This window comes from Rhinoraja longicauda, chromosome 26 (genome assembly GCF_053455715.1).
Source record: "Rhinoraja longicauda isolate Sanriku21f chromosome 26, sRhiLon1.1, whole genome shotgun sequence".
Lineage (NCBI taxonomy): Eukaryota > Metazoa > Chordata > Chondrichthyes > Rajiformes > Arhynchobatidae > Rhinoraja > Rhinoraja longicauda.
In genome coordinates, this window is record NC_135978.1 from 29,807,195 (window position 1) to 29,822,300 (window position 15,106).

Here is a 15,106-nt window from a genome sequence, read left to right on the forward strand (position 1 = left end):
CGGCACGGACTTGGAGGGCTGAAAAGGCCTGTTTCCGGCTGTATATATATGATGATATGATATGATAGAGGGGGAGGTGGGTTTATATTGTTGTAGAGGGAGAGGTGGGTTTATATTGTTGTAGAGGGAGAGGTGGTTTATATTGTTCTAGAGGGGGAGGTGGGTTTATATTGTTATAGAGGGGGAGGTGGGTTTATATTGTTGTAGAGGGAGAGGTGGGTTTATATTGTTGTAGAGGGAGGGAGAGGTGGGTTTATATTGTTGTAGAGGGAGAGGTGGGTTTATATTGTTCTAGAGGGGGAGGTGGGTTTATATTGTTGTAGAGGGAGGGGGAGGTGGGTTTATATTGTTATAGAGGGAGAGGTGGGTTTATATTGTTCTAGAGGGGAGGTGGGTTTATATTGTTGTAGAGGGGGAGGTGGGTTTATATTGTTGTAGAGGGAGAGGTGGGTTTATATTGTTGTAGAGGGAGAGGTGGGTTTATATTGTTCTAGAGGGGAGGTGGGTTTATATTGTTGTAGAGGGGGAGGTGGGTTTATATTGTTGTAGAGGGAGAGGTGGGTTTATATTGTTGTAGAGGGGGAGGTGGGTTTATATTGTTGTAGAGGGGGAGGTGGGTTTATATTGTTGTAGAGGGGGAGGTGGGTTTATATTGTTGTAGAGGGGGAGGTGGGTTTATATTGTTGTAGAGGGGGAGGTGGGTTTATATTGTTGTAGAGGGAGAGGTGGGTTTATATTGTTGTAGAGGGGGAGGTGGGTTTATATTGTTGTAGAGGGGGAGGTGGGTTTATATTGTTGTAGAGGGGGAGGTGGGTTTATATTGTTGTAGAGGGGGAGGTGGGTTTATATTGTTGTAGAGGGGGAGGTGGGTTTATATTGTTGTAGAGGGAGGGAGGGAGGGGGAGCGACTGTCTGGGCCCACTCCCACTCCCACTCCCACTCCCACTCCCACTCCCACTCCCACTCCCACTCCCACTCCCACTCCCACTCCCACTCCCACTCCCACTCCCACTCCCACTCCCACTGACTGTCCCGCCCCCATCACCTTCCCCAGCAACCGGCCTGGTCGTGAAGGAGCCGCCATTCGCTTCCGGGCCGCTGTATTTAGTGGGGAGAGGGGGAGATGAGGGGCTGCGGAGCTGCCCGGTGAGGGGGGAGGGGGGTCTGTGCCCCGTCGCCCGGCCCGGGCCCCCCCGTCTCCCCTGTCTCCCCGTCCCCCTCAGGCCGCTGTCCCGTCCACCGGCGGCGGCGGCGGTGAAGGTGACCTTCAGCCGGCGGCCTAGCCCAGGGCCGAGCTGCCGCTCCCCGGCTCCGACTGAGGGGGAGGTGGAGAGCGGGGACGGGCGTGGGGGCTGGTTGTCCGTGTCCCCCCCCCCCCCCCCCCTAGGCCGCAGCTCCAGCCCCGGACTGTCCCCCGCGCCCGGCCCGGCCCGGCCCGGCCTGGCTGAGGGGTGCCGCCGCCTCCCCGTGCACACCCACACCACACCACACCACACACACTCACCTCTGACACACTCACCCCACACACACTCACCCCCCACACACACTCACCTCTGACACACTCACCCCTCACACCCCCCACACACACTCACCTCTGACACACTCACCCCTCACACACACTCACCTCTGACACACTCACCCCCCACACACACTCACCTCTGACACACTCACCCCTCACACCCCCCACACACACTCACCCCCCACACACACTCACCTCTGACACACTCACCCCTCACACCCCCCACACACACTCACCTCTGACACACCCCCCACACACACTCACCTCTGACACACTCACCCCTCACACCCCCCACACACACTCACCTCTGACACACTCACCCCTCACACACACTCACCTCTGACACACTCACCCCCCACACACACTCACCTCTGACACACTCACCCCTCACACACACTCACCTCTGACACACTCACCCCTCTCACCCCCCACACACACTCACCTCTGACACACTCACCCCTCACACACACTCACCTCTGACACACTCACCCCCCACACACTCACCTCTGACACACTCACCCCCCACACACACTCACCCCTCACACACACTCACCTCTGGCACACTCACCCCTCACACCCCCCACACACACCCATACACAGCACACACTCACCCCTTAAACTCACCCCTCACACACACTCACCCCACACACACTCACACTCACCCCTTAAACTCACCCCACACACACACTCACCCCTTAAACTCACCCCTCACACACACTCACCCCACACACACTCACCCCTCTCACACACCCCACACACACTCACCCATCACACACACTCACCCCCCACACACACACTCACCCCCCACACACACCTGACACACTCACACCCCCCCCACACACACTCCTCACTCACACCACCCCCTTCCCTGCACCATACTACAGCCCAAACCCATTGCAGTCCCCCACAGACAGATAAACAAGCCCCCATCACAATCGCCCCCTTTTACTCACAGATCCCCCTGCCTTTTGCCCACACTCCCCTTCCCCACCTCCTAATCTCTGGTAATTATCTTTCCCTTATCCACTCCCATCCTCCCCTCCCCCAACCCACCTTCGCCTCTTTTAAATCACCTTCACCTTACCCCATTACACCCCGAGCTACCACCTGCCCCTCCCCACACAGTGACTCTCTCTCCTTCATCCACCTCCCTCCTAAGCCCTTTTAATCACCTTTCCCTTATCCACTTCCTATCCCCCTCCTCCCCTTACCCCCTTTACCCATCTCTCATCCACCTTTCTCCTCACACCCTTTCCCCCCACCATGTCCTTTGCCCACCTCCCTCCTAACCCCCCCTTTTACCAACCTCACCCCCTCCCCCCTTTTACCCACCTCACCCCTTTCTTTATGCACCCTCCTCCCTTACCGACCCCTGATCCACTCCTTTACCCACCACCCCTAACCTCCTTGCCCCTCTCACCCACCCCTAACCTCCTTGCCCCACTACCTCCCCCCTAACCGCCCGACCTACCTTCCACTTACCTAACCCCCCCCCCCCCCAGATCTCACCTCTTCCCCATTACACACACACACACACACACACACAAACCTACAAGGACTTGTCCTCCTTTCGCCTGCCAACAAGGCTGCACTGAGTCTGTTCATCATGTCTCTGTCTCTATCTATGGCACTAACATTGCACTTCTGGGGTCACTGTATTTCACCAGGTACACGTTGAAACGTTGCTGGCTTCTGTAACCGAATTGTAAACCTCGTGTGTTTTGCACGACCAAGGGTTATATGTGTGTGTGTGTGTGTGTGTGTGTGTGTGCCTCTGTGTCTCTCCCCCCATTCAAGCCCCAGTTACACACATACAACCCTTGGGGGGTCTCACTCGTGTGCTGTGTGACCTTTAACTCACCTGCCTCCCGTTTAATGTCACAGCCCCTGTCGCCAGTGTCCTCCGCCGCCGCCGCCGCCGCCGCCGGGCACATTTCGTCTGTCTTGCTCACCATCTCCCCTCTGCTGCTCCTGGGCTGGTTGCAAGATGCTCACAGACACACTGTCACACTGCAAGCTGAGCAGTGCACGGAAGCACAGCGCCGGCTCTGCTCGGCTGCCAACACACGTGCTGTCAAGGAGGATTTCTCTCTCTTCCTTCCTCTCTCTCTCTCTCTTTCCCCTCTCTTCCTCCCTCCCTCCCTCTCATCTACCAAGGGGGTGGGTCTGATACGGCTGGCGAGACGTCCCAACCTTGCTCCTTTCGAAACCACGCTTAAAGTTTGCCCTGATCTTGCAAACAAATTGTGTGCAACTCAGCAACTTACAAAAAAAAAAACACATTTATTGAGACCTCATATATATTTCTTTACAAAATTGTCCGCAACTCAATATCGCTCACCGCCCACCAAAAAGTAGTTGCACATTTTTTGAGACCTTATGTATGTATCTTTTACAATTAAATCGCAGCCAAAAAAAATTTGCGCATTTTGTGGAGATTTTATGTGATTTTTACAAATTTTCTGCATCTCAGTATCAATCAACCCCTCTCAAAATAAATAATTACACATTTATTGAGATTTTATGTAATTTTAGCATTGTCAGTATGAATCATTACCCCCCCATAATAATTGCATGTTTATTGAGATTTTATGTAATTTTAGCATTGTCAGTATGAATCACTGCCCCCCCCATAATAATTGCATATTTATTGAGATTTTATGTAATTTTCACAAATTGTCCGGAACTCAGTATCAATGACCCCCCCCAAACAAAATTGCATATTTATTGAGACCTTGTGCAATGTTTACGATTTGTCTGTAACTCAATATCAATCAGCACCTCCCCAAAATTAATTTCACATTTATTGAGCCATTATGTAATTTTTACAAATTATCTGAAATACAGTATCAATCGGCACCTCCCAAATTAAAATAATTTTACATTTATTGAGAACTTATGTAATTTCTACAAAATGTCAGCAACGCAGTATCAATCAACCCCATCCCTTTAAAAATAATTTCATATTTATTGAGACCTTATTTAATTTTAACAAATTGTCGGTATTAATCACCACCCCTCAAAAATATAATTTCACATTTATTGAGACTTTGTGTAATTTTTACAAATTGTCGGCAATCCAGTATCAATCACCCCCCCCCCCAAAACATAATTGCGCATTTATTGGCTCGAAGGGCCGAATGGCCGAATGGCCTACTCCTGCACCTATTGTCTATGTAATTTTCACAAATTGTCTGTAACTAAATATCAATCACCACCCCCATATAAATATTTGCACACTTATTGAGACCTAATGTATTGTTCACAAATTGTCTGCAAGGCAGTATTACCCACCACCCCCCCACCCTGCAAAAATAATGTCACATTTATTGAAACCGTATATAGATTTTACAAATTAATCACGTATCAATCACCACCAAATCACCATTCAATCACCCTCAGTGGCACCCTCACCCTAGTGGCACATTTATTGAGACCATCTATCATTTCTGCAAATTTACAAACCAATTATATGAATGCACAAATACCACTACACCCAAACAAATCTTCGCAAGTTTTTTTTTGAGATCTTATGCTTATTTTTTTCCAAATATATTGTGTGTATTGCACAATCAAATACCAATCCCCAAATAAGTCATTCCACGTTTATTGCGACCTTCTGCACGATTTTTCCAAACAAATGAGATGCCCTACAATATCAAACACCACAACAAAAATAATTGTAAATTTATTGGCACCTTATGTCATTTTTCTAAGCAAACAAATTGCGTGCAACGCACAATCAAATATCACTCCCGTCCAAAAAAAGAAATCATTGCATATTTATTGAGACAATTATTTTGTTTCCACCCACATCCCAAAGACACGCGGGTTTGTAGGTTAAATGGCCTCTGTAAAATTACCCCTGGTGTGTAGGGAGTGGATGCAAAAGTGGGATAACATAGAACTAGTGTAAACGAGTGATCGACATGGATTCGGTAGGCCGAAGGGCCTGTTTCCATACTGTGTCTTCAAACTAAACCAAGATGTCACTTACTACTTTTTATTTGTGTTGTAGTGAGTCCAAAACGAGCGTTATTGTTCAAAGGTCTTTATTCGTAGGTAACCGTAACAAACTGCAACTGCTTACTTTGGACACACACTACTTAACTAGCCAATACAATCTAATCTCATCTCTCCAGCTGGTCGCCAGCCACAACTATACCTCGCGCTCCCGCATCTCGTGACTCGTTAGCCCAACCGAGGGTTCGAGACCCCCCCGCTAATCCGTATGTCCCTACATGACCCCCCCCCCCGAACCCTCAAAACCGTACCTCACGGGTGCCCGGACCTCCCTCCCGGAACGCGTACGGAGGGGGGAAACCGATACCGCCAATGTGACGGGAGGCGGGGAGGGCGCCGCCGCCGGAGGCGATGGAGGGCCCCCGGAAGCGGAGGGCGTAGGCGACGGAGAGCGCTTGATCGGGAACGGGGGCCCGGGCCCAACGATAGGCGGCGGGGGGCTGAGGGGTGGCAAACAAGGCGCCGCTGGCGGCACCAGGGGGGCGGCCATAGGCCATAGGCCGGCCCCTGCGCGGCGGCTGGGCCAAATGGGCCGGCTTGAGCCGGGATACGGAAACGAGTTCCTGGCGATTACCCACCTGTAAGGTAAAAGTGACAGCCCCTCTCTTCAGTACCTGAAACGGGCCCTGATAAACCAGCTGAAGAGGGGGGCGGTGGGAATCTTTCCGCAGGAACACGAAATCACAGTCCCGCAAGTCCGACGGGACGTGGACCGCCGCGCTTCCGTGCCAGGAGGTCGGGACTGGAGCCAGAGAACCTACCCGTGCCCGGAGGGAACCCAACACCGACGTAACAGGTGGCGGCAAAGCGGGGGCGGAAGGGAGGCTGTCACCTGGTACCCGCAGGGGCGAACCGTAGACGAGCTCGGCCGAGGATGTGCCTAGCTCGGCCTTTGGGGCCGTACGAATGCCGAGGAGGCCCAAGGCAGCTGGTCAGCCCAATCGTGGCCGGTCAGTCGGGCACAGAGGGACGCCTTCAGCTGCCGATGGAAGCGCTCAACCATCCCGTTGGATTGGGGATGGTAGGCGGTGGTCTGCTGTAAGTGAGACCCATACAACTGTGCCAGCGCGGCCCAGAGGGAGGAGGTGAACTGGGCTCCCCGATCTGTGGTGATGATAGCCGGTACGCCGAAACGGGCCACCCAATGCAACGCCAGGGCCCGTGCACAGGAGGCCGCCGAGGTGTCCGACAATAGGAGCGCCTCCGGCCAACGTGTAAACCGATCCACCACCGTCAGGAGATGAGTATAACCCCTGGAATAGGGCAATGGACCCACCAAATCCACGTGGATGTGGAAAAAACGGACTGGGGGAACCTCGAAACTCTGGTATGGGGGTTGGACATGGCGATGAACTTTGGAGGTTTGGCACGGAATGCAGGCACGTGCCCAGGCCGCCACCTGCTTCCGCAGGCCATGCCAGACAAACCGGGCGGCCACCATGGCCGAAGTCGCCCTGATGGACGGATGTGCCAGGCCGTGAATGGCCTCAAAAACCTTACGCCGCAGGGCGGCAGGCACCACCGGGCGAGGGCGTTGAAGGGAAACGTCACACCACAACTTGGTATCTGTGGGGCCATACGCCACCTGCTCCAAACGCAGTCCCGAGGCTGTGGAGGCGTATACCTCGGCCGTTTTTTCCAGGCGCTGAGCCTCCGCTAGCTCCTGGAAATCCACCTGTCCGCCTACCACGGCAACGGAGGGAATGGCCGGCCGGGACAGGGCATCAGCAACAGTATTAAGCCTACCCGCAATATAGACAATAGACAATAGACAATAGACAATAGGTGCAGGAGTAGGCCATTCAGCCCTTCGAGCCAGCACCGCCATTCAATGCGATCATGGCTGATCACTATCAATCAGTACCCCGTTCCTGCCTTCTCCCCATACCCCCTCACTCCGCTATCCTTAAGAGCTCTATCCAGCTCTCTCTTGAAAGCATCCAACGAACTGGCCTCCACTGCCTTCTGAGGCAGAGAATTCCACACCTTCACCACCCTCTGACTGAAAAAGTTCTTCCTCATCTCCGTTCTAAATGGCCTACCCCTTATTCTCAAACTGTGGCCCCTTGTTCTGGACTCCCCCAACATTGGAAACATGTTATCTGCCTCTAATGTGTCCAATCCCCTAATTATCTTATATGTTTCAATAAGATCCCCCCTCATCCTTCTAAATTCCAGTGTATACAAGCCCAATCGCTCCAGCCTTTCAACATACGACAGTCCCGCCATTCCGGGAATTAATCTAGTGAACCTACGCTGCACGCCCTCCATAGCAAGAATATCCTTCCTCAAATTTGGAGACCAAAACTGCACACAGTACTCCAGGTGCGGTCTCACCAGGGCCCGGTACAACTGTAGAAGGACCTCTTTGCTCCTATACTCAACTCCTCTTGTTACGAAGGCCAACATTCCATTGGCTTTCTTCACTGCCTGCTGAACCTGCATGCTTCCTTTCATTGACTGATGCACTAGGACACCCAGATCTCGTTGAACTCCCCCTCCTCCTAACTTGACACCATTCAGATAATAATCTGCCTTTCTATTCTTACTTCCAAAGTGAATAACCTCACACTTATCTACATTAAACTGCATCTGCCATGTATCCGCCCACTCACACAACCTGTCCAGGTCACCCTGCAGCCTTATTGCATCTTCCTCACAATTCACACTACCCCCCAACTTAGTATCATCTGCAAATTTGCTAATGGTACTTTTAATCCCTTCGTCTAAGTCATTAATGTATATCGTAAATAGCTGGGGTCCCAGCACCGAACCTTGCGGTACCCCACTGGTCACTGCCTGCCATTCCGAAAGGGACCCATTTATCCCCACTCTTTGCTTTCTGTCTGTCAACCAATTTTCTATCCATGTCAGTACCCTACCCCCAATACCATGTGCCCTAATTTTGCCCACTAATCTCCTATGTGGGACCTTGTCGAAGGCTTTCTGAAAGTCGAGGTACACCACATCCACTGACTCTCCCTTGTCAATTTTCCTAGTTACATCCTCAAAAAATTCCAGTAGATTTGTCAAGCATGATTTCCCCTTCGTAAATCCATGCTGACTCGGAACGATCCCGTTACTGCTATCCAAATGCTCAGCAATTTCGTCTTTTATAATTGACTCCAGCATTTTCCCCACCACTGATGTCAGACTAACTGGTCTATAATTACCCGTTTTCTCTCTCCCTCCTTTCTTAAAAAGTGGGATAACATTTGCTATTCTCCAATATGACGGACATCGGTGGTAAACTCCGAAATTAGGGTGAGGTGCCGCTGCTGGCGAGCTGACCACGGATCAGAAACCTTAACAAAAGCGAATGTCAGAGGTTTGTGATCCGTGTAGGCAACGAAAGAACGGCCTTCCAAAAAATAGCGGAAGTGGCGGACTGCTAAATAGAGGGCCAGGAGCTCCCTATCAAACGCACTATATTTGAGCTCGGCTCGCGAGAGCTGCCGGCTGAAAAACGCCAGGGGCTGCCATTGACCTTCGACCTGCTGCTCCAAAACCCCACCCACCGCCACGTCTGAGGCTTCCACCGTCAGCGCCGTGGGGGCGGAGGAGCGCGGGTGCACCAGCATGGTGGCGTTGGCGAGGGCCTGTTTGACCGCGACAAAAGCCGTCTCTGCAGATGCGGACCATACCAACTCTGCGGGGTTACCCGCGAGGCATAGAAAAAGGGGGCGCATGACCCGAGCTGCTGCGGGCACGAACCGGTGATAAAAGTTCACCATGCCTACGAATTCCTGCAATCCCTTGATGGTAGTAGGACGTGGAAAAGAGCGGACCGCCTCCACCTTAGCTGGCAAAGGGGTGGCTCCGGCCGATGTAACCCGGTGACCCAAAAAATCTACCACCTACAGGCCGAATTGGCATTTGTCCGGGTGCAGACTCAGGCCGTGGTCCTGCAGCCTCTGGAATATAGTGCGGAGGTGGACTAAGTGCTCCTGGACCGAACGGCTGGCAATCAAAATGTCATCGAGATAAATAAACACGAACGGCAAACCTCGACCCACACGGTCCATGAGACGCTGAAATGCCTGAGCTGCGTTTTTAAGGCCGAAAGGCATGCGCAACCACTCAAACAATCCGAACGGAGTAATGGTAGCCGTCTTTGGGATGTCCGGCAGATGGACCGGGATCTGATGATACCCCCGCACCAGATCGAACTTCGAAAAAATTGTAGCCCCCTCCAGGCTAGCTGAGAAGTCCTGTATGTGCGGAATCGGGTAGCGGTCCGGCCGTGTTGCCGCATTAAGTCGTCGGAAATCCCCACATGGTCTCCACCCCCCAGATGCTTTGGAAACCATGTGCAAGGGTGAGGAACACGGACTACTTGAAGGCAGCACAATTCCCAGCCTCTCCAAGCTCAAGAACTCCTCTCGAGCCATGGCCAGCTTTTCGGGTGGGAGGCGCCGTGCCCGGGCAAAAACTGGCGGGCCCTCGGTCGGAATGAAATGCACCACCCCATGCTTCTCGGAAGGTGCATCGAACCGCTGAACGAGGAGCTGCGGGAACTCCGCTAGGACCGCATCGAACTGACCGGGGGCCGTGATGGCCTGGATCGCTAAACTGTGTGGGGCGGCGCTTGGAGGGGCCGCAGGCCCCGTACTTCGGGGCCGTACGTCGGCCGAGGGCTGCAGGCCGCTACCGTGGACGTCTACGACCAACGAAAACGCCCATAGGAAGTCTGCACCCAAAATGGCCTGGCCCACATCCGCCACGATGAAATTCCAACGGTAGGTCCTAGACCCAAAGGACAGGGACATAGTCCTCTTACCGTAAGTGCGGATGGCGCTACCGTTCACTGCAATAAGGGGCGGCCCCCTTCCCCCAGGCATTTCCCGGAAACGTTCACGGGGCTCTGCAACTTCGGGCGTCACTGCCCCACCGCCGATGGAAGATAAACCAGACGCTTTTATTCTGCCGTGCTGGTTGCGCCCGCGACCAATAAACATGTTCTGCAGCCTCCTCTTGCCTGGCAGACTGCGAAATAGTGGCCGAGCCGTCGCTCTCCCGGCCGCTCCCCCGACTGCCGCTGGGCCTCGAGACACGATTGACCGAGTCGTCCCGGGTGTGCCGCTCCCTGACGAGCACGTCGGCTTTCTCGGCGAACGTTTCCGGGTCGTCAAACGAGACGTCGGCCAACACCAGCCTGACGTCCTGGGGTAGCTTCTCTCGAAATGCCGCCTCGAACATCATGCACGGCTGATGGTCGCCCACCAAGGTCAGCATTTCCGTCATCAACTCGGACGGCAGCCGCTGCCCCAGCGCTGGTAGATGGAGCAGCCTCAGAGCCCGCTGGTTCTGGCTCCAGCTGAATTTCTTCAGTAGGAGCCTCTTGAGCCCCACGTACTGCTCCGTTTGGGGTGGACTGGTCAGATATTGACTGACCCTCGCCGCCACCTCCGCCTGCAGACAGCTCACGAGGTGGTGGAACTTCTCCAGCTCGCTATCCACCTTTTTAATATGGAACTGCGACTCCGCCTGTACGAACCACAGGTGCGGCTGATGGGCCCAGAACGGCGGTAGGTGAACCTCGCCCGCGCTCGCTCCCACTTGCGACATTCTGCGTGTTCTTCGCGTTCGGGTCACCAATGTAGTGAGTCCAAAACGAGCGTTATTGTTCAAAGGTCTTTATTCGTAGGTAACCGTAACAAACTGCAACTGCTTACTTTGGACACACACTACTTAACTAGCCAATACAATCTAATCTCATCTCTCCAGCTGGTCGCCAGACACAACTATACCTCGCGCTCCCGCATCTCGTGACTCGTTAGCCCAATCGAGGGTTCGAGACACCCCCGCTAATCCGTATGTCCCTACAGTGTTTCTTTTGCCCTCTGTCCTTTACCAAAGATATTGGTTTCTGCCTTGGGATAGAGACACCAGTAAAAATGTGTGCAAGGTTAACTGATGTGAACGGGTGATTGATGATCGGCATTTGACAGAGTGGGCTGAGGGGCCTGTTTCATAGAAACTTAGAAAACATAGAAAAATAGGTGCAGGAGTAGATAGAGCTAGATAGAGCTCTTAAGGATAGCGGAGTCAGGGGGTATGGGGAGAAGGCAGGAACGGGGTACTAATTGAGAATGATCAGCCATGATCACATTGAATGGCGGTGCTGGCTCGAAGGGCCGAATGGCCTCCTCCTGCACCTATTGTCTATTGTCTATTGATATCCCTCTGTAGCCCAACAATTATCCGCAATCTCCCGGTTGCCAAACACTTTAACTCTCCCTCCCATACTCACACTGACCTTTCTGTCCTGGGCTTCCTCCACTGAGGCAACATGCAAAATGGAGGAACAGCACCTCATATTTCGCTTGGCCAGCTCACGACCCAGTGGTATGCGATTTAATTTCTATAATTTCAAGTAACCCTTGCATTCCCCCTCTCTCGGTCCCTCCCACACCTCAGTCGTCCTGCCACTTCCACTGTTCACATCCATATATCTCTTCGTTATCACCTCTTCCACAGCCAATAATGAATGGACTCCACCTTTTCTTGGTCATTGGTGCCGGCTCTGATTTGTTCTGAACATTTTCATACTTCTAGATTCTCTCCCCTCTGACTCTCAATCCAAAGAAGGATTTTAATAATAATAATAATAATACATTTTATTTATATAGCGCTTTTCATATACTCAAAGACGCTTTACAGAGATTTTGAGAACATAGGGAAATGAATAAATAGATAAATAAGTAAATAAATAAATGAACAGAGAAAGGAGACAGAAGGTGAGGTGACCTTCAGTGGTTGAAGGCAGTACTGAACAGGTGAGACTTCAGCGATGTTTTGAATGTGGTGATGGTGGGGGAGTCTCTAACGGTTTGGGGTAGTGAGTTCCATAGGGTGGGAGCAGCGATGGAGAAAGCCCTGTCCCCCCAGGATCTGAGTTTAGTCCGGATGTGGGGGGATAGGAGATTGGCAGCGGCAGAACGGAGGGTGCAGGTGGGAGTGTGCCTGTGGAGGAGGTCGGTCAGGTAGGATGGGGCCAGGTTATGGAGGGCTTTGTAGATTATGAGGAGGATTTTGTACTGGATTCTCTGGGCGATGGGGAGCCAGTGGAGTTTATAAAGGACGGGGGTGATATGGTCACGGATCGAGGTGTGTGTGAGTAGACGGGCAGCGGAGTTTTGAATGTATTGAAGTTTATTGATGATTTTTGAGGGTGCGCCATAGAGGAGGCTGTTGCAGTAGTCCAGACGGGATGTGATGAAGGCGTGGATGAGGGTTTCTGCAGCTGTGGAGGAGAGGGATGGACGGAGACGGGCAATGTTTTTGAGGTGGAAGAAGGCTGTCTTTGTGATGTGTTTGATGTGTTTGTCGAAGGAGAGGGTTTGATCAAGGATGATTCCAAGATTCCGGATGTGAGGTGAGGTGGATACTAGGAGACCATCAATGTTGAGGATGAAGTTTTGGGTGGATTTGGTGAGCATTTTTGGACCAATGATGATGATTTCAGATTTGTTGCAATTGAGTTTGAGGAAGTTTGATTGAAGCCAAGATTTTATTTCAGTAATGCAGTTTGTCAGTGTAGAGTGTGTGGTGGAGGAGATTGACTTGGTGGAGATGAGGAGCTGGATATCATCGAAATCCTCTGGCCTCTTCTCCAGAGATGTTACTCCAGCGCTTTGTGTCTACCTTGGGTGTAAACCAGCATCTGCAGTTCCTTCCTACACAATTATTGGCTCCTGACTGTTTGGAAAGTGGCATCTTTTGACTAAGAACCTCAGGACATGACACAGAGTTCTGCTGCTTTGATGTCTTGTTGTTCCTGCACGGTTGGAATGGAGCAGAAATTGAAATAGACTTCAGAGAGCAGACAGGAGAAAGGATTCACTCCATCACACTGACCTGCCCTGTAATCATGGTGAAGTGATCCCATCAGTCACCATCAAATGTACTCAGTGGATGACTCAGAAAAACTACAATTGACTTCACTGCTGCAAAGAGAAATGGAATAATCCCTGTTTTACTTGTATTTAGACTCAGTGGGCTGTTCCATGCATTCTGCACTCACTGGGTTGGTGATCCTGAAGGGCCTGGCCCACTTAGGCGATTTTTTAGTCGACTACAGGCGACCAGGCTGTCGTTTAAAACATTTGAATTTTAGGGCTCCCATGTATTTCCATGTATTACCAGCCGATCACCCTGTACACGAACACTATCCTACACACACTATGGAGAATTTACAATTTGTTTAGATTTAGAGATACAGATTTGGAGATACAGCGCGGAAACAGGCCCTTCGGCCTACCGAGTCCGCGCCGCCCTGCGATCCCCGCACATTAACATTATCCTACACACACTAGGGACAATTTTTACATTTACCCAGTCAATTAACCTACAAACCTGCACGTCTTTGGCGTGTGGGAGGAAACCGAAGATCTCGGAGAAAACCCACGCAGGTCACGGGGAGAACGTACAAACTCCGTACAGTACAGCACCCGTAGTCAGGATCGAACCTGAGTCTCCGGCGCTGCATTCGCTGTAAGGCAGCAACTCTACCGCTGCGCCACCGTGCCGCCAATTAACCTACAAACCCATACTTCCTTGGAGTTTGGGAGGAAACCGGAGCACCCGGGGAAAACCCACGCGTTCACGGAGGGAACGTACAAGCCCCCTATAGACAGCACCCGTAGTCAGGATCGAACTCAGGTCTCTGTCGCTGTGAGGCAGCAACTCTACCGCTGCGCCAACGTGCTACCCAATGACTCTTGACGTACGTGTCTAGCTGGTGTGGCTGGAGTGTCCTGTATCGCCATACCTAAGCACATCCCGATTAGCAAATTGTTCAGAAATAGTTCACTAAGCCCGAATGCAAAAAGGGCCATGTTATGGCGTCATTTTCAGAGTCCAGTCCACGCTCCAGTTTTTCTGAGTGGTGCCTGTTCCAGGCGAGCCCCAGGCTGCTGCAGGGCCTCAAGTCATCGCCTTCCGTGTGGGTCAACCAGTGAACCCACATCCCTGTACTGGCCTATGTTCCCTGAATAGATTGTTGACTTGAAATGGTATCGAGAGCTGGCATGTTGAAAGACAACATGTAACTTGACAGCAACATGTCAGCCAGTGAGTTGGAGAAGGGGCAGGGTGTGTCTGAGCTCACAGCAAGTGATCTCATTAACCTCAAAGTCAACTTAGGCAGAAAACAGAGTCTACTCAAGGAGGGCAGAAGGCTCCTGAGATGCGCCACGGAGCTGAACAACCCGGGGGAGCGAGGGGGGCCATTGAGAACGAGGGAGGACCTGGCAGAGAGGGCCGCCTGAATCCACGTGCAGCGGCAGGTCCTCGTTCGCCGCCGCGAGGAGATAAGATGTTCTCCCCGTCACCACGTGGGTTTTCTCCGGGTGCTCCGGTTTCCTCCCACACTCCTACAGGTTTGAAGGTTAATTGGCTTCAGTAAAAATCATAAATTGTCCCCAGTGTGTGTAGGATAGTGCTAGTGTACAGGGATTGCTGGTTGGCACAGTCCAGGTTGGCCGAAGGGCCTGTTTTAGTTTATTTTATTTTAGAGATACAGCGCAGAAACAGGCCCTTCAGCCCGCCGAGTCCACACCG

General features: G+C 52.1%; 1 protein-coding gene across 2 annotated transcripts in view; it reads right to left on the minus strand.

Annotated features, from left to right (window-relative positions):
* cluha (CLUH binding protein of NUMT mRNA a) overlaps positions 1–3,646 on the minus strand; it is a 118,938-nt gene extending 115,292 nt beyond the window's left edge. The window contains exon 1 of one of the 2 annotated variants that reach the window (XM_078422781.1): positions 3,381–3,646. In XM_078422781.1, coding sequence (XP_078278907.1) covers positions 3,381–3,474 — 94 coding nt within the window. In that variant the 5' untranslated portion in view covers positions 3,475–3,646. Of the gene's footprint in view, positions 1–1,045; positions 1,094–3,380 lie in introns of those variants that run through there. The other variant, XM_078422779.1, reaches the window with a different exon arrangement.
* Between the last annotated feature and the right edge of the window lie 11,460 nt (positions 3,647–15,106).